The 22,981-nt window shown below is 37.8% G+C and overlaps 3 protein-coding genes across 3 annotated transcripts in view; 2 read left to right on the top strand and 1 right to left on the bottom strand.

Annotated features, from left to right (window-relative positions):
- Nucleotides 1–8,928, top strand: part of LOC107733079 (disintegrin and metalloproteinase domain-containing protein 12-like) — a 109,200-nt gene extending 100,272 nt beyond the window's left edge. Inside the window, exons 17-21 of the mRNA XM_016544575.1 lie at nt 1,864–1,941; nt 5,032–5,140; nt 6,283–6,421; nt 7,600–7,708; nt 8,587–8,928. Of these exons, the coding sequence (XP_016400061.1) occupies nt 1,864–1,941; nt 5,032–5,140; nt 6,283–6,421; nt 7,600–7,708; nt 8,587–8,928 (777 nt within the window). The remainder of the gene's footprint in view (nt 1–1,863; nt 1,942–5,031; nt 5,141–6,282; nt 6,422–7,599; nt 7,709–8,586) is intronic.
- Nucleotides 8,929–12,288: 3,360 nt separating this feature from the next.
- On the bottom strand, nt 12,289–19,587 carry LOC107733077 (fibronectin type 3 and ankyrin repeat domains protein 1-like). The gene is made up of 10 exons (XM_016544574.1): nt 19,542–19,587; nt 17,357–17,438; nt 17,002–17,076; nt 16,745–16,810; nt 16,487–16,652; nt 15,170–15,312; nt 14,989–15,067; nt 14,819–14,863; nt 14,684–14,743; nt 12,289–12,366 (listed from the first exon to the last, which is right to left on the bottom strand). Exons 1-10 carry the CDS (start codon nt 19,585–19,587, stop codon nt 12,289–12,291), a joined length of 840 nt encoding a protein of 279 aa, XP_016400060.1.
- A 1,022-nt stretch (nt 19,588–20,609) lies between these two features.
- LOC107733148 (putative pre-mRNA-splicing factor ATP-dependent RNA helicase DHX32) overlaps nt 20,610–22,981 on the top strand; it is a 13,302-nt gene continuing 10,930 nt past the window's right edge. Inside the window, exons 1-3 of the mRNA XM_016544672.1 lie at nt 20,610–21,031; nt 21,328–21,521; nt 22,039–22,417. Coding sequence (XP_016400158.1) covers nt 20,783–21,031; nt 21,328–21,521; nt 22,039–22,417 — 822 coding nt within the window. The 5' untranslated portion in view covers nt 20,610–20,782. The remainder of the gene's footprint in view (nt 21,032–21,327; nt 21,522–22,038; nt 22,418–22,981) is intronic.

The raw sequence follows: 22,981 nt of genomic DNA, 5'->3' as shown, positions 1-22,981 counted from the left end.
AACCCGCTCCAGTCCATGAGTCTGCTCCAGAGCTCGTTCCAGTCCATGAGTCTGCTCCAGAGCTCGTTCCAGTCCATGAGTCCGCTCCAGAGCTCGCTCCAGTCCATGAGTCTGCTCCAGAGCTCGCTCCAGTCCATGAGTCTGCTCCAGAGCCAGCTCCAGTCCATGAATCTGCTCCAGAGCCAGCTCCAGTCCATGAATCCGCTCCAGAGCCTGCTCCAGTCCACGAGTCCGTTGCAGAGCCCTCTCCAGTCCATGAGTCCGCTCCAGAGCTCGCTCCAGTCCATTAGTCTGCTCCAGAGCCTGCTCCAGTCCGTGAGTCAATGCAAGTCTCAGAGCTCAGTCCTGTGTTGACGCCAGCCTGTGAGTTCCCTGCCTGTCCTTTCTCAACCACATGTCACCCTTGAGCTCCCTGCCTGTCCTGTCACGGCCAAGAAGGCTGTCTCTGAGCTCTTTGCCTGTCCTATTACAGCCGCAGAGGCCATTGTTAACCTCTGTGCTTTCTATTCCAGACCTGCCTGATCCGCCTTGGTTGTCACCTGCCTCGTCAGCTCCAATTTGGTGGTCATCGGCTCAGCCTGAGCCTTCTTGGTGTTCACTCGCACCATCAGCTCCACTGAAGTGGTCTTCAGCTCCACCCTAGTGGTCGTCTGCTCCACCGTGGGGCCCTTCGGTCCCGTCTGCTCCACCCTGGTGGTCTTCAGCTCTGCCTGCTCTGCCCTGGAGGTCTCCTGCTCTGCCGGCTCTGCCCTGGATTCCTGCTCTGCCAGCTCCGCCCTGGCTTCCTGCTCTGCCAGCTCCCCCTGGCTTCCTGCTCTGCCCTGGCTTCCTGCTCGACCCTGGTCTCCTGCTCCACCGGCTCCAGTTCCTTTTCCTGTCCATGGGCCTGGCCCTCCATCCCTCCCCCGTTTGCCTCCGCCCCACCTCCCTCCTGGACTTGAGTCTTTTCTTGTTTAGGAGCGTCTGGAAGCCGCTCCTTAGAAGGTGGGGGGCTATGTCATGATCACCAACTGGAGTGCCTTTTGATAACCACCAGAGGACAATCCAACCCATTCCTCTGTCACTCAGTCTTGGACTTCATTTCCCATAACCCATTGCCCGGACTCATCATGCCTGATTTTCACCTGTTGCTCATTACCTCTGCCTATATAAGCCTGGTGTTTTCAGTTACTCTTTGCGAAGTCTTGTATGTGCCATTACTGCAATTATAAGCCTTGTATCCTGGTTCTCCCATATTTTGGTTCCTGGTCTTATTCTGCCTGGACTGAACTGAATTCAACTGAATTTAATTATTTTGTAAATTATTTTGAAATTGTTTTATTATAAAGAAATGTATCAGTTGTTTAGATATAGTAAAGTAATAATTGTGATTTATTTTATACTTTTGATAGCCCTAGTTTTTAACCGTAAGATATAAAATCCATATCTGCATATTTAAGTTTCTGAGTTTTAGTTTTGAGTAAATATGTAATTTTCTTACAATATGTGCATTTACATGTATTTACAGTGTACTTGCCTAAAAAAGTAATTTAATATATTGTAACTGCATGGGTTAGGGTTAGGTTTAGGGGTAGGTTCAGGGTTAGTACCTAGTTATACCCAGTTAATGTAATTACTATAATAAGAACATAGTATGCATATGCGGAACTGGACTGTAAAATGAAGTAGTACCTCATTTTCTGTTAAAAAAATATTATACTGGCTATTGGTATTATATTGGCCACCCTGGCACTTTAAAAAAAACATTTCGGTCAACCAGTAGTTAAGGCCAGTAACAAAAATGTTTCCTAGCAGTTGATACCTATTCAGTGTCTTGTTTTTTCTTAACCTGCAGTTCTCGTTGTCTCTCTTTCTTTATAACAGATCTGTTTGAACAGGCAGTGTCAGAATGTCAGTGTCTTTGGAGTGCACAAGTGCTCTGGGAAGTGTAATGGAAGAGGGGTAAGGTTGCTTCTGCTCTGTCAGTCGAAATTTTCACAAATCTGCTGGAAAAAGGTTTTTTTAATCTCTTTTATTTCTCTGACATTAGTTATCAGGCATTAGGCTCAGATTTGAGTCGGGAATGCTAATAGTTAGTCAGCACAAATTATTGCCCTCTACTGAAAGTCTCGCCTTTTACAGAAACGTCCATTTCATTACATTATAGCTATCTGCCAAGGGGACAGCATGTGGCCATAATAGCACTTAGCTAACTAGGTACACATACTATAACTTCACTTGAAGTAGATTACTGCTACGAATGAAATAGCATTTAAAAGCACAGATATGACACGGATTCTGTACTAAATTAGATCACAGCATAACCTTGTGTCAGTAATGGTCTTTCATGGAAGCTTGATACATTTGAAGGTCTAGTTCACCCAAAATGAAAATCTGTCATTTACTCATCCTGCTGTTTTTTTTTCCTGGCATGACCCATATGGCTTTCTTTTATCCGGGGAACACAAAAGGAGGAATGAAGCAGAATGTCTGAGCTGCTCTTTCCTTTGTATTGAAAGTGAATGGTGACCACAGCTGTTAAGCAAGATTTTCAGGGCAAGATTCTTGTAAATTACTGCTCCTCACACAAAGCTATGGCTTCAGAAGTCTTGGAATACAGCTTACAAGTCGTATGGACTGTTTTATGAAGCTTTTTGTCCTTTTTGGAGCTTGACAGGTCTTGGACAACATTCACTTCCATTGCATAGAATACTGCAGCTCGGATATCCTTCAAAACTTCACCTTTTGTGTTTCAAGGAAGAAAGTCATAAAGATTTGGAATAACATTAGAATGAGTTCAGATTTTGGGTTAACAATGTTTTTTTTTTTGTTACTAAATCATACCCCGGTTCACCCCAGTGGCACACACTGTAAATCCCAGCATGCTGGGTGACTTGAAGCTTATCTCAGCTGTTGAAGTACTTCACAATCAATCTCTGTTGCTCCAGTTAGGTTATAGGAGTCATATTGATTTCATTTATGTACCATTAAAAGTGTCATTTATAATCTTTTGGCTCATATGCACATGTGCTTTTTTGCCAGAGGAGCGCTAAAATGCAATAGCTAAACATTGTGGCCAAGAATACCCCCACGTTGTCTTTTGCATTTGCACCCACTGTCAGCTCTGGAGGGCGAGCGTATAATGTTTTATTTATTTTCTCTTGTTATACGCTTCCTAAATTGGAATTCTTATTTTTGTCTGTAGGCTGTGCAATTGCATCCGTTTTTTCTCCAAGGTCTATTTCCTTATTGGAACTGTGCTGCAAGATTAATTGATCATTGTTAATAAAGATGTTGGGAGCTCTGTCAGCATCCTGAGATCCTGGATCTTCTGACTGCTAGTACTTTTTTTTTAAGAACAATAGAAGACCACTAAATACCAAGACCAATACTAGACCCATTAAAGGGATAGTTCACTCAAAAATGAAAATTGTCATCATTTACTCACTTTTGAGTTGTTCTAATGGTGTATGCCTGTCTCTCTTTTTCGGACCACAAAAGGAGATTTTTTAAAAAGATGTCCCATGCTTGCTTGTCCATATAATGGCACTGTATGGCAATCAGCATCAGGCTTTTAAAAAAGTCACAAAAGTATCACAGAATGGTCCCATGCAACACATGCCGTGTATTCCAAGTGTTCGGGGGTATACGATAGGGTTTGGTGGGAAACAAAGCAAAATTTTACATATTATTTAACAAATGTCCTGACCTTGGCCATTGGTCTCTGTGCATGTCTGCATGTTCATGAGACTCTATTAGCGCAGTAGTTCACTCTGACTCATCTAGGAAAAGCACACAAGTTGTGAAAAATCAAGATTCATAAAAACGCAACATGAAACAATGCCTTGAAATCCCCAAAAAAGTATGTGTGCACTTTCTTCACTGAGTTGAGTAACTCCGGACCGGAGCTCCGGTTGTCATGACAGTCAAAATGACAGTTGACAGATGAACGCGATAACTTGCGACGAGCACAACAGATATATTTACCTGAGAGAAGAAAGTACATGGATTGTATATAATTTTGCATTTTTTATTAATCTTGTATTTTCACAACTTGTGTGCTTTTCCTGGGTGAGTCAGAGTAAACTGCTGCGCTAATAGTAATTCAGTAATAGTCCTGCACAGAGACCAATGGTCAAGTCAGGATATTTGTCAAATAATGTGTTAAATTTTAGTTTGTTTCTCACCAAACCCTATCGTATACCCCGAACACTTGGAATATACGGCAAATGTTGCATGGAACCACTCTGTGATACTTTTGCATCTTTTTTAAAAGCTTGATGCTGATCGTGTACACTGCCATTATATGCTTTTGTTTAAATCTCCTTTTGTGCTCTGAAAAAGAAAGAAGGTCATACGGCATTAGAAAATTGGTGAGTAAGGATGAGTAAATTATGACTTATTTTTCATTTTTGGGTGAACTATCCCTTTAAGCCCCACACCGAAACTAGACCCCCTAAGATTTTGATTAATACTAGACCACTAAGGCTATTGATTTCTAGTCTTGAGAGCTCTCAAGACCAAGTCCACAAAATCAAGACTTACACACTCTAATAGATACTCATTAATTCCTGAAATGTAAGAGTTGGTCTGCTGAGAGGCTTTTTACACATGTTGAAACCATCACAGCATCCACGAAAGTTGGATGAGCAAGTTAGATGTTTGAGAGTCTGAAAAATTCCCTGGTTTTTATGGCGGGAAAGACATAGCTGCTTCTTTCATTTTAGAAGGCAGACATCTAATATTCAGACTGTGATTTAAACATCAAGTGACATCAATCAACTTATGCAGCGACCCCTGACACATACCCTGATGGAAAAATGTCATGCATTTTTGTGCAAATGGAAAAATGTTGCCCTTGAATGCAACATTGAACAGACCATCCATGAACTGAATGCTCATGAGGAGATTTCGTACCATTATACCCAAGAATTCCTTAAGCATTGAATAGCAGGATGTTGTTGAAAATGTCCAGCAAGAAATTTGATCAGGTGGTTTGAGCTGCATGTGGCATTCATTGATGATATTTTTTTTGTGTTTTTATGTTTACAGGAATGCAACAACAAGAAGAACTGCCACTGTGAATCTCACTGGGCACCTCCTTTCTGTGACAGGGCGGGGTTTGGCGGCAGCATCAACAGTGGGCCAATGAGACAAGCCGGTACAGTGATGGCCATTGCACTTTTGACTTGCTAGAGCAGTATGCAATATGCTAACACAGCATGACTTAACATGCTTTAATCCATACTTACTGCAGTGCTTATGTGCTCCTTTCCAGTTTCTAGTCTAAGGTCAGAAACATACTCTTTTAAGCAAGTATGCAAACACAATGTTTTTTTAATCTTATTAATTTATTTCAGAAACAACTTTAAAAAAAAAGAAACAAAATCTATCTATCTGTCTGTCTATCATTCTATCATTCTATATATCATTCTAAGAAATTTCACAAACAACTCTATACAAAGAAATTAAGCAAAATGATGAAAGTGACCTTCCTTAGTTACAAATAAATAATACATTTACAAATTTATTACATTTATGCATTTTGCAGATGCTTTTATCCAAAGCGATTTGAGGAACAAAAAGCAACACTTATACACAATGCCAGTTTTTTTAGGCAACTATTACTTTTATTTTAAAGTCTTTTTATTTTTACATTTATAAAACAGAAACATTAAAGGAAAAAAAGGGGGGAAAAAATGACCGTTGAAGAAGTTTACACAAATGCTTGTGATAATGTCTGTTGAGAATGGATACATGCATTGCATTATTAATTACTTGTTAACAAATTTCAGAATACAATGATGCATACATTACATTTTGCATACCAAGAAGCATTTCTGTTTGCGAACATGTCTGGAGTATGTTTCGACATGCATCATGCATTCAGAATTTACAACTGTACTGCTTGAGGAAGTGCACTAGCTCTAACCACTTTCATTCCCTCTGTGACAGCTGCACTGCAGGTAGAACAGCGCAGCTTGAAAGTGCAATGTACTTACAAAACCCATTAAACGATTTTCCAGTGGAAAAGCATAACAGCATTGACAGGACATGTCATTGATTTACTGGTGGAAACCTGAAGCACTGCGCTTAGATGTCACTCAGCAGACATTCAAGAACTTTGAGACAGCTTGTAAAAGCAATGCAGGTGGAGACACAGAGGGATGTTGATCGATTCTTTTTCTCTCTAACCTGACTGTGACTTCTTGTGTTTTCCCTCTCTGTGCCATTCTGTGTCGTGCTGTACAACAGATGTGCGAGTGTGTGTATTAATGTGCGGGCTGTCCTATGTGACAACAGCTGACTGTAGCGCTGTGGCTGTGGGCGTGCTGGTGACCCTTCTTTGCTTGCTGTCGGCGGGACTGATTGTGTGCCTGAAGAAGAAAACACTGGTTCAGATGCTCTGCATCAATAAGAAGAGCGCCATTCAAAAGCTCAGGTACTGTCAACCAATGCAGCAGTGTTTTCCAAAATGTGTTTGATCCTGAATTCCTGCTGGTTTCCATCCAGGGACACCAAGAGTCCTGAGAGTTTTTTTTAAGCTAAAGGGAATTAAGTTTCAAGTTCAGTATAAGTTCATATCGACAGGAATTTGGGCCATAATGTAGTTTGTCACAGAAAATAATTTTGACTCGTTCCTTAAAAAAAAAAAATCATGGTCAGAGTAACATACTTACAATGGAAGTAAACTGGGCCGGCATTCCAGAAGGTTTAAAAGTCTAAATGTGAAGCTTGTATTTTTGTTAAAACTCTTGAATTATTTAGTAAAACCCAGTTTATAATTTAAGCTTTAAAGCTGTATAAATCACCCTTTTTGAGGTGAGAATAGTTGGGTGAACTTCTGTGTTACTTATGTAATTCCTCCTTTCAACAGTTTGGGGTTGGGAAGATTTCTTAATCAAAGTCTCTCATACTCAATACATGTATTTGATTAAAAATACAGTAAAAATGGTAATATTCTGAAATTTTCTGAACATTGTCTTTGTGGATATATTTTAAAATGTAATTTATTTCTGTGATGGTAAAGCTGAATTTTCAGCAGCCATTACTCCAGTCATCAGTGTTACATGATCCTTCAGAAATCATTCTAACATGCTGATTTGGTGCTTAAGAAACATTTCGTAATATCAATGTTGAAAACAGTTGTGCTCAGAATCTCAGGATTCTTTAATGACTAGAAAGTTCAAAAGAACAGCATTTATTTGAAATATAAATCTTTTGTAACATCATAAATGTCTTTACTCTCACTTTTGATCAATTTGTTGCATCCTTGGTAAATAAAATTATTATTTTTTAATCATTATTTTTTTAAACGTATTGACCCCAAACATTCTGTCAGACCATGGCTATCATTTTAAAATGGTGTGTATTTTAATATTTACTGCCTGGACTTTGTCTACTTACATTGTACATGCCTTACTATGAACATAATTTTTTGCTCTTTAAAAATAATGAGCAAGTAAAAATGTTTGTGGTAATCAACAGATGCCACAGATGCTGCAATAGAGCTTAATAAAAAGTGGTGTATAAAAAGGGAACATCCCTACTGTAGTAATCATATTCAGCATATTTATACCTAAAACATAAAACATTTTGAAAACTTTCTTAATTTTACAGATCAGTAGGAACAAAACGAGCACCCAGCCCCCCACGGACACAGTCAGTCTTCAGGGTCTCGCCTCAGCACAAGCCCGCCTCTTTACCTTTACACTCCCGCTGTGACAAGGCAAGTGTGATACTCTGCTCATCATCACAGACTCAGGCACACAACGTGATGATAATGTCCAAAACTTTTAAGAATATTTTAAATAATCTTATTTATATATTATATATCAAATATTATATATTAAATATTTTATATTTTTAATATTTCTTATCCAAAATGAGTTACCTATTTTCAGTAGTACAATTTCCTTATTGCATTTGTGAAAACATTTTTTTTTTTTAAATAATCATATTAAACTGAATCGAAGCAGACAGTTTGTGACCAAATAGCAGATTTTATGTATTGTATCATTTTGTGAAGAATTCCATAATTCATTACCTCGGTGTCTGTCCTGCCCAGCGAGGAACAGATGAGGTTAGCTCACTCGCACAATTACTATGGCCGTCCAAGCCAATTTATCCCTTGCTTTCTGTGTACACGGCATGAGACTTAGGTGCATAATTGATTTATTCTCCAGTATCGACCCTCAAAGAATTTTAATGAAGTCCAGATCTTCATCTAAAACCTCAAACATTAATTTTGAAGCATTTCTGTTTTAATTCAGTGTAATGTACTTGAGTAGCATAACAATATAATCATTGAAATTGTTTGTTGGAGCTGGAAGCCTTTGCTCAAAGGGGGAGGTCAGGCCTCTATGTGATTGGACAGTCGCCATTGAAATGTGTTGGGATTGTTAAAGCATTGATCAATTGCTTCATCTGGGTATTTTGAGTCTGTGTGCCATGCCACAACCTGGAACGGTATTGAATTGTGAAGCAGTGTATGCAGAAAAAGGTTTAGATTGATTCCTCAAAAGGTCTTAAAGGTTAGCAGTAGCGAGCAGTAGAGCTCGTATTGAATTCTTGTCTTTATTTTCAAGAGCTGTCTGTTTTCCACAGATGTCTCATCCCAGTTCGGAGCCTCTCCTTCCTCCACACAACTTCCACAGTTTGCATCGGCTGCCTGAATGTCCCACCCGCTGCCAGCCTGTCCACATCAGCCACCCCATGCCCATCACAGGTCTGCAGCCTCTGCCCTCAGTCCTGCCTCACAGGACTCTAGTGTCACACACACACTCGCCAGGCAGAGCGGCAGGCTTTCACACCCTCCCTCACCGGCTGCCCTACACTAACATCCAGGTAAGTGCTGTCAGCCTCAGACTGTCACCATGTACCAGATATCTCAACCTGCAAAAACCCATTCTCAGAGTTTGGCCTCATCACATAGTAGTACATGAATAAAGTAGCTCCTAAACTTAAATTCCAAAAATCACAGCTGTTCTCCCTTATCATTTACATTTGCTTTATATCCCGTTCGCTCGTAAGCCACATACACAGGTTGATTCCATCAGCTGTATTTGTGTGCCGCACTCTGTGCTCCCACAAAAGTGATGTGATGAAATCTAAACAGAAGTGGTCAAAGGAGATGCATTCAAACTCATTTATACCAGGTGGAAACGGTAAATGCATCTCAGCTGAAAACTTGGTATTGAATCACCAAAAATGCACTTTAATACCTTGGAAATGGGGCTTCTTTCTCTTTCACTCGATTTTCAGAATATTGTAAATAATTTGAGGGACCCACTATCAATATGCGAGAGAATCTCGGACATTCCGGGAGAGGTGTGAACACGAGTGCGGTTTTGATAAATATTATGGCAATATAAAAATTCTATACTTTTTTTTAATAATAAATAAATTTTAAAAAACACTGAAAAGAAAAGTATTTGCTGTGCTGAAAAATTTTTATTTAAATTATGGATATAATATATAATTAATATAATATTTCAAATGCTTACGTTTTTATACGTGTGAGTGAGTGAGAGAGTGAGTGAGTGAGTGAGTGAGTCAGTGTGTGTGTGTGTGTGTGTGTGTCTGTGTGATCATTTAAGATGGATATCCGTTTTGAGATTTGTATATAATGATAATATTTAATTGTTGATAATAAGACTGCATAATTAAATATATATAATCGACGAGATATATCAAATATTATTGGAGCAACTATTGGATTCTACATGATAAAAAAATATCATGTAGAATCAATGCTTTATCATGTAGCTGTTGATTAGAACACAATGCAAGTATGAATATTATTAAATACAAAATTAGTCATATTATGAATTAGCATTGTCAGCCTGTAATCACAAAAATTATTGCAAAAGGCTTGTGGGTCAGGAGGAGGTTTATACCATAAGGGCCCATTTACCCAGAAAAAAACAACAGAAAAGTAGCACAGTGGAATGCAAAAATGCATTGTATGTAAATGGGCTAGATTGATGTCTTTGACAGTTGTGCTCACGTCAGGCTTCTTTTTTAGTCTTTTCTCATTCATGACTCTGCATTCTAAAAACAGTGGCACTCAAAGTTAAAGTAAGTTAAAACCTGTCTTGAGACCTTCCATTCCACTGCTCGTTTTTCAATGCAAAAACACGTTCTGTGTAAGTAACCCCTAAGACTGCAGCCTAAGACTGGATCTGTTTCATTGGTTGAAAGCGACTGACAGATGCAGAAACCAAGCGGAGGGAGATAAGGAGACGTTAGCAAGGACGTTACACTTTCCATTGCTGCACACACCACATACATTTCTTATATGAAGTTTCCAGTTGAAGATAAAACAAAGACAAAAAGTATTAGAGTGGGGTAGGCAGAGCGGGCGGAGGAGTGAAAGTGATATGGCGAGAATGAGATTGGACGGGTGCATGAGAGCTTTCCTGTGAGATGGGATGAGAGACGTCCGTGTGTGAAGGTATGTGGTTTAAACGATAATGCTGCTTGGGGACGTTGGCAGGATATGCTATCAGACAGCATGAAGAAGAACATCTGTTGCTTTGAATCTCAGCTCGACTTCACGGCACTGCAGCGAACTAACGGGGGATAGATCCAGCACACTATGAAAGTCTCACCTCAAGGAGACATTTATCTTGCTATAAAAGTGTAAGATAGGTATTTTTATGATAACACATTATATTCTGAAATAAAAAATACAAATAAAGGTTAATCTATGAGGTAGGTATACTAGATTCTCTTTAAAAAATAGTAGAAAAGTAGAAATTTTGAGGTAGACATACAGACTGATTGGTGTTATATATATATATATATATATATATATATATAATCGTTTAGAACCTGTTCAAGCAATTAATCAGTGTAAGTTTACCAAGTTACATACAAGCATCTGTGATATGCTGTTGAAAATAATTTTCTTTCACTGCTCAGTTTGTGAAAGCTAACTGCTTTTTTATATAAATAAAGCACTTACAGTAAGGCAAGACATTATACTCAAATAAATGGTAAAATATTTTCAAAATATGTTTTGACAGTATAAACAAAACTATACATATTAGCATAGAGACGCAAGAGACTTGCGTTGATAAAATCATCTACTAACCTTGTCTGTGCAGTTATATCCAATATAACTGCCTGTAATGACCATATTATAAAGCTCGTAGACCTGGTAAATGTCACATGGTACATGCAAGGATACCAGAAAGGGACGTGACATAACTTGTAAAATACTGAGCTCCACACACAGGATTTACATCAGTAAACATGTAATAAGATACCACTTTTAAAAATACAGTATAAACTTTGCAGCTATACATTTTTGTATCAAAAAAATTATTTAGATTTTTGCCTTGCCCTAATGTCTTGCATTATAAGTTCATTACTGTATTTTTCTATAGAAGCTGCATATAGATTATGCCACAGATTCTGTCTATAGAGCTTACCTAGTATTGAATGGAATATAAATAAACCTTTTATTCCCATTCTAACAAATATATAATAAATAAACATTTTTTGCTTTCCATCAGTGGCGTTTCACCAAAAAGCCTTTCATAGCTCTCATGCTGTGGCTGTGCAACACAATACAAATGACTGATACATTGAAGCTTGTTTGGTTTCTATGCTGACCTCACTGAAAGCATTCACATTAAACCCTTTTACATGCAAAATCACTGTGGATTGTTTAGTGCTCTTGAGTGCCCTTTTCTACTTGACTGAGTTCACATTTACTCAGGGAGTTATGAAACACTTTCAACTCTTACGGCGTTCTCACAAATTGGTCTCATGGCTCGACACACCGCTGTGCGCTCATGATTAAAAGGTCTTGTATTGCCATAATGACGTTGCTTTCTCTAGGATGATGGTTCACAGGAACAAATGACTTCCATACAATAGTTAGAAACGGCAATGAGGCAAAAGTGTTGCATCAGAAAGACACAAAAATGGATGAATTGGTTGTCTCAGCATTTTGGATTAGTCAATTTCTCCATTGTTTTCCACAAAGCAAGGCTACACAGCTGTGAAAAGGTAACAGCTGCATGCCATGACCTCATCCTCCGAGTAAATTGGTAACATATGATGACCTCTTGACTTAACATTGGGTGAATTGGGTGTTGGCAATGGGAATGCTGCACATTTTGTTTTTGTTATTTGCATTGTTGCCAACCGGGTTTTTCAGGACGAGGAGTGTAATCGCAGCGCCATCTAGTGGCAATAGTATGCTAGCAGGGTTTTTTTTTTTTTCCTCAACCCTTTTGTCCGTAATGTTATTGAATATATTCATTTACGACCCCTGCAGAAACTCCACGGAGGGTCTCACAGAGAAGAGGACTGACCGGACACCTTGGTGCTGTGCCTCCTCAGAAAAGGTGTTTGTTTGTCCTCGCTCAGGTACTGCAGAAGTATTTAAGATGTATATTTATTGTGAGGAGGAAACTATGTGCTGTGCTTGACACTCTTTTTACTGTATGACAATTTTTTTTTGTTTTTACATGTTGAAAATAATGCTGATTGAAAATTAGGTGGCAAATCATGTTTTTCATTCTTTTTAAGTGTTTTTCCCCCCTCAATTTATCTTATGGTAAGACTTACTTTGGTGTTGTGAAGATCAAAACAGACCTGCTTTAAAATGACGCAGCATGTCTGGGATACTGGAGTATAAGCAACCTGAAATCTGAATGACTAAACACAGCGCTGGAATGGAATGAGCCACTAAGTGCAAAAAAACCCTTCACAATTACTTGAATGAGGCATGTCAGGAAGGAGAAAAAGATATGAGCCATTATTCAGTCATAGTTCAATCATCAGTGGCAGTCATGCTTATGGGCTTTGACAAACCAACTTTTCGTGAACTACAGTACCTTAAAAGTATATGTGCTTAGCAGTGCTGCAGTATCTGCCAAAGCACGAATCATTACTACTATTGCTACAACGTTAGCCCTAAGCATTCAACTTACGGACAAAAACGATACCTCAAATTATGTGGCTTCCTGAGGAGAGATTTGCTGAACAATTAAACAGGCAAAATATACCTTATTATATTGACTATTATATTAGTTATATTGACTCTAGGGGCAGAGCCATATCTAGACAGCAGAATATGCATAGCAACTACATGGCAATGGCATATCTTCAGAAAATGAAAAAATCCCGTCAGTATTTATAGTCCAAACACTCCTTTTTCCAACATGTTTTGAAACATTCAGAGAAATACCAGTGGCAACACAGAATATGTAGTGACACCACAGACCTTAAAATATCACAGAATCGCAGCTCAGCATTCCCACTGAGCCATCAGGATCCAGCAGCTGTCATGTCTGTGTCATTATGGCCTTGTTGTGCTGTATACACACATGTGAAATATCTTCCAATACTTGAGGTTATAGATGTTGAATTTTCTGTACTGTATTTCTTGTATTATTTTTGACAGTATACACTACCAATCAAAAGTTTAGGGTCAGTGAAACTTTCAAAGAAATTAATCAAAAGTGACAGTAAATATATTCACAATGTTACAAAATATTTCTATTTCAAATAAATGCTGTTCTTCATCAAAAAATTCAGAAAAATATGGTTCATGGTTTAAATAAAATATTAAGCAGAACAACTGAACTCTTTTCAACATTTATAATCGGAAATGCTTCTTAGGCTTCAAATCAGCATATTAGAATGATTTCTGAAGGATTGTGTGACACTGAAGACTGGAGTAATGGTTGCTAAAAGTCAGCTTTGCGTCACATGAATAAATTACATTTTAAAATATATTAAAATAGAAAACAGTTATTTTAAATTGTGATAATATTCCACAATATCACTTTTTTTTTAATCAATTAAATGCAGCTTTGCAAAAGAATTGCAGAATTTTTTTTTTTTTTATCTTACTGACCCCAAACTTTTGATTGATTAAAGGAGTCTTTTTAGCCAAATAAAATCATTACCTTCTAAAAAAAAAAAAGTGTTTGACATCAAAATAATGTAAAGTACACAGGATGTAGTAAATATCACTGCTGGTGTGTGTTATCACAACTATGGCATTTTTACACAAGTGGTTCTCTCTTGCCTATAACACAGCACTCTTTATGCACAGCTGGACTCACAGTTTTTCATAAACTTATGGGATTGTTGTTCTGCTTGGTACTTCACCCTGAGGGGGAATTTTTCCCACATAATATTCCAGCATTGTTGCTTTGGGAGTATATCAAACCCAGCTGTCACATTATTTCATTCAAGCCAAGCCTGTGTGTGTGTTTCTTTATGTTCTTGTTTACCTATTCACAGCAATGTATGTACATTTCACCTTTTTATATGCACTCACGTGGATGTAATAAATGCTCTTTTTTTTTTTTTTCGACAGATAATCTGTCAATCTGTCATCAAAGATGACTGCTCAGTTTTTGCACTGGGTGTTGAATTCATTGTGTAAGTTTTATATACTACAAAATCCATTTTTATTTCTATGAATTACCGTAGGTAGGATATTAAAAGGGAATTGTGAATGCCTTCAAAAAAATGAAACTGGATACTGGTAATGCAAGGACTTGAACGAGAATAATAAATGAGGATATTACTATCGTGAATTCAATTTCATTTTATTTTACAGGGTCCACTACAGTAACATAAAAGTTGTTTTTTAATAACTCAAGGCTTCAATGTAATGTGTAAAATGACATTAAGATAATGACCATTTCTTGTCTCCATAAGAGAATTGTACCGTTGATGTCAGTCGATTTGAATCTTCCAAGCTTATATTATCCAGCAAGTTTATGATGTTCTGAAACAGAAATTGTCTTTTTGTTCCAAGCTACAAAATAATATTAATTCGTTCATGTATAGTTTGTCAGGTTACCTGTCTCCCAAATACTTTTGCCATATCCGCTGCACCTGCTCCATACTACATTAGGGTGTAAATATAATTTTAGTGTTATCAGTTTTCCTGCGGCAAAATGTTTTATTGCACTACTCTTATTGTTTAATTATTTATGTATTATGAATATAATAATGATCATAATCTGTTACCTCGTTCTTCATGTGATGATCTGCTCCACCATAAAGCAGAGGTTTCACCAGTTCCACATGGTTATTCAGCACAGCGACCTGAAAAATTATTGCCAAAAAAATAAATAATGATGTCATCCATCTTGTCCTCAGAACTTCTAGTGGTTGTTTTGATGATAAATATGTGTGTTAATATATAAATATTAGTGGTGTCTTACCAGCTTTGTCACGGAAGTTTACATCAGCTCCAGCCTGGAGGAGGATGGAGGCGACCGCAGCGTTTCCACTGATGGCTGACACACACATGAGAGGAGTCCAGAGAGACACTTTATCCATCACATCCACCTGTCGGAGTACAAAAAACACATGTTTTCAACAGGGTCCATCGCAACATTAGTAGTAGGCCGCCCTAGATGGTGCATCTAAAAAAAGAGAATTTTGTGAAACATCATTGCTATAGAGGTAAACTGAAGTTTCTGAAACTTCAGATCATATGACATATCTTTAAAGGAATAGTCACTCAAAAATTTGCTTAAAATGTACTCACCCACAGGCCATTTAAGAAGTTTCTTCATCGGATAGATTTTGCATTATATCACTTGCTCATCTGATCCTCTGTAGTCAATGAATGCTGTCAGAATGAGAGTTCAAACAGCTGATAAAAACATCACAATAATTGTTTGGATAATCCATCCAAGTTTATTTAACAAAGTTTGGGAGGAGCACGTTCAGGTAATCCAACCAATCAGTGCAAGAGGAGGCTGGAATATACAGCCGTCCCTCACCTCTATCCTGTGACAGCTTCACAGCATCCCTCCACCATCCCATCACCTCACTCTTGTTTGTTTCCTATCCCAGTAATAAAGGGGGGAGTACTCTGGGTTCGGGCCAAAATTTCACGCTCTGAGTCCTCCGCTGGACAGCACGACAAATAATCATACTTTATTATATCTGATTGCATGTGAACTTGTGAAATAAATCCATCAAGACATTTTTAACTTCAAATTGCTTCCACCTTTTTTCAAGGAGAACGTAATCTCATCAGAATCAGGAGAGAAATATGCACCGATCAAGCACCGTTTGCAAGCGAGAACAATTCTAAACAAATATGTCAGTGAATTTTGATGTGAGAGGGGATGGACTTTTTCACTGGAGGAAGCATTATGGATTATGGATTTGTACGTTGACCAGAAGTGACAGTTTAAAGTTAAAACGCCTTGTTTCTAATAAACACACAGCTTTTCACTTCACAAGACATTAATTGATGGACTGTAGTCATGTTGATTACTTGTGGATTATTGTGATGTTTTTATCAGACTGTTATATGTTTGGACTCTCATTCTGACGGCACCCATTCACTGCAGAGGATCCATTGGTGAACAAGTGATGTAATGCTAAATTTTTCTAAATCTGTTCCAATGAAGGAAAAAACTCTCCTACATCTTGGATAGCCTTTGGATGAGTACATTTTCAGCAATTTTTCATTTTTGGGTGAACTATTCCTTTAATGTCCTCTCACCTCACAACCATCCTGGATCATATATGTAATGACAGGCAGGTGTCCTCCATCCACGGCCCAGTGGAGCGGTGTGCAGCCGTCTGTATCTTGAGATTGCCAAGTGGAGCCGCAGTTACGTAAATACTTCACTGTATCAAGGTGGCCAGCAAAACAGGCCTGCATTAGACTAAAAAAAAAACATGCATACATAAAAATATACATGTTAGAAGACATGAATTATACAATTCAACTGCATTGAAAAAGCATATGCAGGCACACCTGTCTTTTCCAGTGCTGTCTTTCTTGTTAATATCAGCTCCATGCTTCACCAAAATGTCCACTAAGCTACAAACCAAACAATCATTATTAGAAATATATGACTATATTTCAACAAACGACACTTTTCTCTCATTAAACCGCACAGCAATAACTACAAACAGACTAATGGGAGATTCTTGCTGAGTCTGGCTGTGAATTCATCTCTCTGTTTGCATCCAGCTTTGTGTTTAAACGAGTAACATCAGAAGCACGTTTACCTGGTGAAACCTTTCTGTGCTGCCACCATGAGAGGGCTGAAACCCATTTTGTCATAAACATCCACGTCGACTGTTCTAGGAGAGAAATTACATGAAAGGGGTTTTGAATGATGTGTGAACTGGCATTTAAGGGGATATTTCACCTAAAGATGAACATTTTGTCATCATTAATCACTCTGTTCCACAGAAGAAAGAAAGTCATACAGATTTAGAATGGCATAAGAGTGATTAATGATGACAAGTTTGTAATTTTTGGGTGAAATATTCCTTGAATTAGTACAATGTTAGTACTAATATAGAATATGAAGAAGCTTGAAGTGTGAGTGTGGTCTTACAGATGGTCAGTGAGTCTCACCCTGACTGTAGAACTGTGGTCAGCTCCTTGTCATCCTCCCTGTGCACAGCCTGGTGGAGGTTCTTCCCACTGAAAGGCTCTCCTGTGGCCAAACCATCAAAACATTAACCAAATAAACTACCATTCAAAAGTTAGGGCTCAGTAAGATTTTTTTTTAATATATATTTTTAAAAGAAGTCTTAGCGAGGCTGTATTTATTTGATTAAAAAATACAGTAAAAACTGTAAAATTTTAAAATATTATTAGAATTTAAAATAAGTGTTTTCTATTTTAATATATTTTCAAATGTAATTTATTCCTGTGATGGTAAAGCTGACTTTTCAGTATCATTACTCCAGTCTTCGGTGTCACTTGACCCTTCAAAAATGTAATATGCTGATTTGCTGCTTGTGATAAATCAAGTTCAAAAGAACAAGATATATATGAAATATAAATCTTTTGTAACATTATAAATGTCTTGTCAATTTTGATCAATTTACTGTGTACTTGCTGGATAACATTATTAATAAAAAAAAATAAAAAAATACTGATCCTAGAATTTTGAACTGTAGTGTAGTGAACTCCTAAAAGAGTCTGTTTCTACCAATAACAGCTGAGAGGAGCATGGGATTACTAGGTTTAAAGTAAGAAAATAATAGACCAAGTTGACTGGAGATAAAATATCTCACGGGTGGTGAAGACAGAGAGAGCACAGGGCTGAGGCTGCACTCCCCTGAGGCTCTGGTGACTCTCAGTCTAAAACCATAGGAGGTGCTGGGCTCCAAGCCCTTACAACATGATGGGTGCTGTACCCTTTGTGATAAAACACCAAAATGTTGTTATTACAAGGTGTCTTGCTAAACTGCAGGTTTTGAATATGTTGCAATAACTTTAATATTTAAAAAAAAAAATCTTCAGTGTCAAACAGAGAAAACTGACATGTATACGGTGCTGTATGTATGTGTTTTGGGGTCCATCTGCTCCACAGAGCGTGTTCAGCGTTCAGGGGGGCCATTTCGAGGTTTATTCTATGCATTCATCAAGCTCAGCTCGATACTGTGGTGACTGACCTTCCCAATCACAAGAGGAAGCTCTGGATATTTTTCTGGCGAAATTGAGAAAATAAATGGCAGATTCTTAATATCATGTAGATTGTTTATATTAAAGTTGTAATGTGATTTTTAAAGTTGTAATGTGAATTTTAGACATATTTAGCTTTGCAGTAATATCCAACACAGTCATATTACTTTTTGTTTACCATACCTGTGTTTTGACAAGGCTTGAAACCCAAACCAATCTATGGTTAATATGCAGTTATCTGATACAGCAGCATCCATGGTATGATCTTGCTATTCAGGTGTGACATATGGGTAAATTGTAGCCTATTGGTTTCATCTTAATAAAGGTCATGAATATCACATAACAACGCACCAAGAATAACTAACCACAACAGATTGTTCCTGGATTAGTGATTAAGTTAAGTTTATCCATTACTTTTTAATCACTGTTGCTGGAGAAAACTTTTTTTTATTTTACACACACACACACACACACACACACACATACCTACATACATACATACATACATACATATAAAAAAATATAGGCAACATTTTAGTTTAGGGACCAATTCTCACTATTAACTAGTTGGTTATTAGCATATTAAGCACATATTAATGCCTTATTTTGCAAGACCATATTTTTGATGCCATAATTCTACCCCATACCTAAACTTAACAACTACCTTACTAACTATTAATATGCAGCAAATTAGGAGTTTATTGAGGCAAAAGTTGTAGTTATTAGTTAATAGTGAGAACTGGTTCCCAAACTAAACTGTGACCGAAATTACATAAGGTTTTTGCTTATTACTATATGTTAATCAAGAGAGGAATAAAGCAACTCTGTGGTAACTTTTCTATCAAACATTAAACAGACAGCTTGCAGTTTTCAGCTCTTGCTTGATCTTTCTGTTGCCCTCTATTATATTTTGCAAACGTAAACAAGTTGTTGGAAATCTAGTTTAGTTTTTTTTTATGGTAACAAAATGTCCTGACTATTGACTATTGTATAAACTACTAGCCACAAAAAAACAAATCAAATGTCTCCCTGGGTTCATCGCTGTGTCCTTGTAGTGTAGTGTAGAGAAGTCCCCGCTCAGAGGATGATGAGTTGTAAGCAGGAGTCTGCTGTGTGTTTGCCTCACTCTCTCTCTCGCGCACATCTGACTGTGCGAGCTTTACCGTTGTCATGGTGACAGCATTGGTGCGGCCGTGCGCGCAATCTTTGGCCCATTTGAGTGTTTCTTTTAGTTGCACAAACACGAGTTTCCAAAATGTGTTCAGATTATAACATGTTAAATCTTGTTTTAACATGAGAGCGATGTATGGTTATTGAGACTGAACCCTTGTTTTACCCTGTAGTCACTTTCATCAGATGAGACTCTACTATTGTGGTGGGATTAAATAACCACATGACCGCTCAAAATCTCTGCCGCTGTGCGTCTGAGCGGTGATTCAGTCCGCCACCGACGGGAAGTTCGAGTCGGTTCTTTCAAACAAATAATTCAAAGAACCGGATCAACAACGATTCAGTGATTCTTTTACGTCATCACGCGGTCCCTGGCATTTTAAATGATTTAAAGGATTTGAAATAAATACGTTTTGATCACAGTTTCTAAAATATGTTAGATCTTGCATTACCACAAAAATGTAAGCCTATATTCATCATAAAATTGCCTTGACATTTTAAGACTTTATTAGTTTACATTACTTTTTCAGGTCTAGAAATAACACTTTTAAATGTCATCTTGAGGCCCCCTGGACTCACTGATGCCCCAGTGGGCCCCCTGGTTGAGAACCTTTGAATGTATGGCTACGTTTTTATAATGAGGGTGGTTATTTTGTCCTTTTATGTGTCCACATTCAGTTTGTTGCAGTTATGATTCAGCTGATTAAACATTCCTGAATTTACAATAAACAACTCTATAAATCTATGTGCATTGCTTGGCTAAAAACATTTAGCATGTTTTCATAATTTATTTAAATCAGCTCAGTTTCATGTCTTGATAAAACTGTCAATCAAAATTTCTGCTATTAAACTTTCTTTTTATTCATTAAGTAAATCTTTAATACACTTTAAATGCTCTTCCTAGCAGTTACTGGCTCGAGAACAACTCCGACCGATTCAGTGCTACTGGCGAACGACCGGTTCTCGGTTCATTAAAAAGATCCTATTCAAAAGAAAGATTCGTTCACGAATCGGACATCTCTAGTGCGCTGAGCGGCACAACTGGTGACACAAAGGGTTTGTCTCTCCAGAGCGCGGGTACCTAAAACTAATCTGGAGGACCATAAATATGTCACATAACTAACAGAGCGTGATTCAGTCGATTTGTTCAGTTAGATTTATTTGTCCAATTGAAGAGAGAGGCGCATTAGGGCAACGATGGAGCTGGAGCTATCAACAGATGTGGAGGAACTATCTGAAACCAGCGAAACTCAAGATATTGATACGGATGATCTGCTGGAGTTAAATCAGTTCGACGGGCTCCCTTTTTCTTCAAGATATTACAAACTATTAAGCGAAAGAAAAGGTCTGCCGGTGTGGGGAGCGAAATGCGAGTTTATGGACAGTTTGATGAGCAGCCAGGTTGTGATAGTTACTGGCACAGCTAAAACAGGACAAAGCACTCAGGTGAGTTAATATTAATATTTTATTTGGTATTTCAAACCTCATTGCATATTCAGGATAAATAGGGCTGAATTTTGAACAGAACGTAAGTTACTATTAGATTGAATTTAATGTGAACATTATATTGCTTTACATTGCTTCATCTATTATGCAAAAGATCATATAATATGGGGTAGATGCAACGTATTCATTACTGCTAGTTCATTTGTCACTGAAAGTATCAAAAGTATCTTATTTGTGAGTGTTTTATTTTTGAATAGCCTTACAGCATGTGGTTTTCGGTGTTAATCTTCATTTAGATCCCTCAATGGTGTGCAGAGTTTTGCCTGTCTGCGCAGTATCAGAATGGCATGGTAGTGTGTACTCAGATTCACCAGCAGAGCACTGTGGAACTGGCCCTCCGTGTGGCCGACGAGATGGACGTCAACATCGGCAATGAGGTTGGATACAGCATCCCACTTCAGACCTGCTGCTCCCCTGATACTTTACTGAGGTGTGTATATGATCCCTTTGCATGTTCAGTAATGTGAAGTCTGAATGGCATTATTTGGTCATTTTCCCTGGACTTTTTCTTCCATTCAATTCTGCAATCTGCCCCTCCCCCCTTCATTGCCACCACATGTGCATCTCTTTTCAGGGGCGCCTGTCCTTCTAAACAATATAATAGCTAACAAAAGGCTGAGGGGGATCGGTCTGAGGGTCTCCACGGCAGCTGCCGTGTTTCTGTACTGCCCATATGCTTCATCAGAGCTTTCAGAGCGGCAATAAGTCAGTCTGGCGAACAAAGAGCCAGAACTGTGATTTGAACAGCTGAGAAGGTCTGACTTAATGAAAACACTGACCTTAAGGAAAACACTGACAATTCCCAGAGTAAATTATCATCCGATCACGTCTGCTTGTCTTCAGTTAGCTTGTTATTTTTGTTTGTAGACGTATACAAGGATTTTGTATTGAATCGATGCTGATTTGCACTCTTGAAGAAGCCTGCAGTGACATCTGTTGCTTTGCAGATACTGCACAGATGATGTGTTGCTCCGGGAAATGATGTCGGACCCCCTCTTGGAGCAGTGTGGTGTGGTGGTCATTGATCAGGCCCAGGAACGCACCGTCAGCACAGACCTTCTCCTCGGGCTGCTCAAAGACGTGCTCCTCACACGGCCAGAGCTCAGGCTGGTCATCCTCAGCACCCCTCACTCCGCAGAGAAACTGCTACGTCGCTATGGAAGTGTTCCTCAGATCTGTCTGGAAGGGCCTCGGCCGTGCGAGGTGGTGTACGGCAGTGGGAGAGGAGGTGTGAAGGATTACCTCTGCTCTGCTCTTAGACTGGCTCTGGAGATACATCAGAATCAAAAGCATGGAGACATTGTGACATTTCTGGCAACTGAGCAAGTAAGAGACATTTCAAATTTTATAGGTGAACTAGTGCTAAACTTTTGTAATTGTTTACATTTTGTTGACATTTTTAAAATATTTATTATTCACAAATAATTTTATTAATGAACAAATAAATGACATTCTTTACATATAATATAAAATAATATAAGTAAACTATAAGTTATTTTTATAATTAGTATTTATTGTTAATATTACTTTTTATAAAGTAAATTATTACATTTAATTTATTAATACATAAAACAATATACAATTATTTATAAGTGGATATTTAATTATAATTAAATATATAATCTCCTGTTTGCTTTATGTGTGTAAACAGACATAAAGTACTCTCAGTACTTTACAGACCGAAGAACTCACTTCTAAAATTATATTATATATTACAGTATTTTATATATATAGCATTTTATGTATTACATAGATGCTGATTTGCATTTAAATGTATTAATTGTTATGTAATTATATATATATATATATATATATATATATAATATATTGATAATAATATATCTACAATAATATAGTAATTAGTCAGATTTCATATTTTTATCTTTTATA

This window comes from Sinocyclocheilus rhinocerous, unplaced genomic scaffold (assembly GCF_001515625.1).
Source record: "Sinocyclocheilus rhinocerous isolate Xijiao unplaced genomic scaffold, SAMN03320098_v1.1 scaffold8, whole genome shotgun sequence".
Lineage (NCBI taxonomy): Eukaryota > Metazoa > Chordata > Actinopteri > Cypriniformes > Cyprinidae > Sinocyclocheilus > Sinocyclocheilus rhinocerous.
The sequence above is the reverse complement of the archived record's forward strand: the minus strand, read 5'-3'. Positions and strand labels throughout refer to the sequence as shown.

What these genes read in the sequence shown, in the direction of transcription:
- LOC107733077 (XM_016544574.1), bottom strand. Translation starts at nt 19,587, where the DNA reads ATGACAACGGTAAAGCTCGCACAGTCAGATGTGCGCGAGAGAGAGA. An exon ending in GCACAGAAAGGTTTCACCAG is followed by an intron (nt 16,811 to 17,001) that starts GTAAACGTGCTT and finishes TTTGGTTTGTAG; the next exon opens with CTTAGTGGACATTTTGGTGA. An exon ending in TGATCCAGGATGGTTGTGAG is followed by an intron (nt 15,313 to 16,486) that starts GTGAGAGGACAT and finishes GTACTCCGACAG; the next exon opens with GTGGATGTGATGGATAAAGT.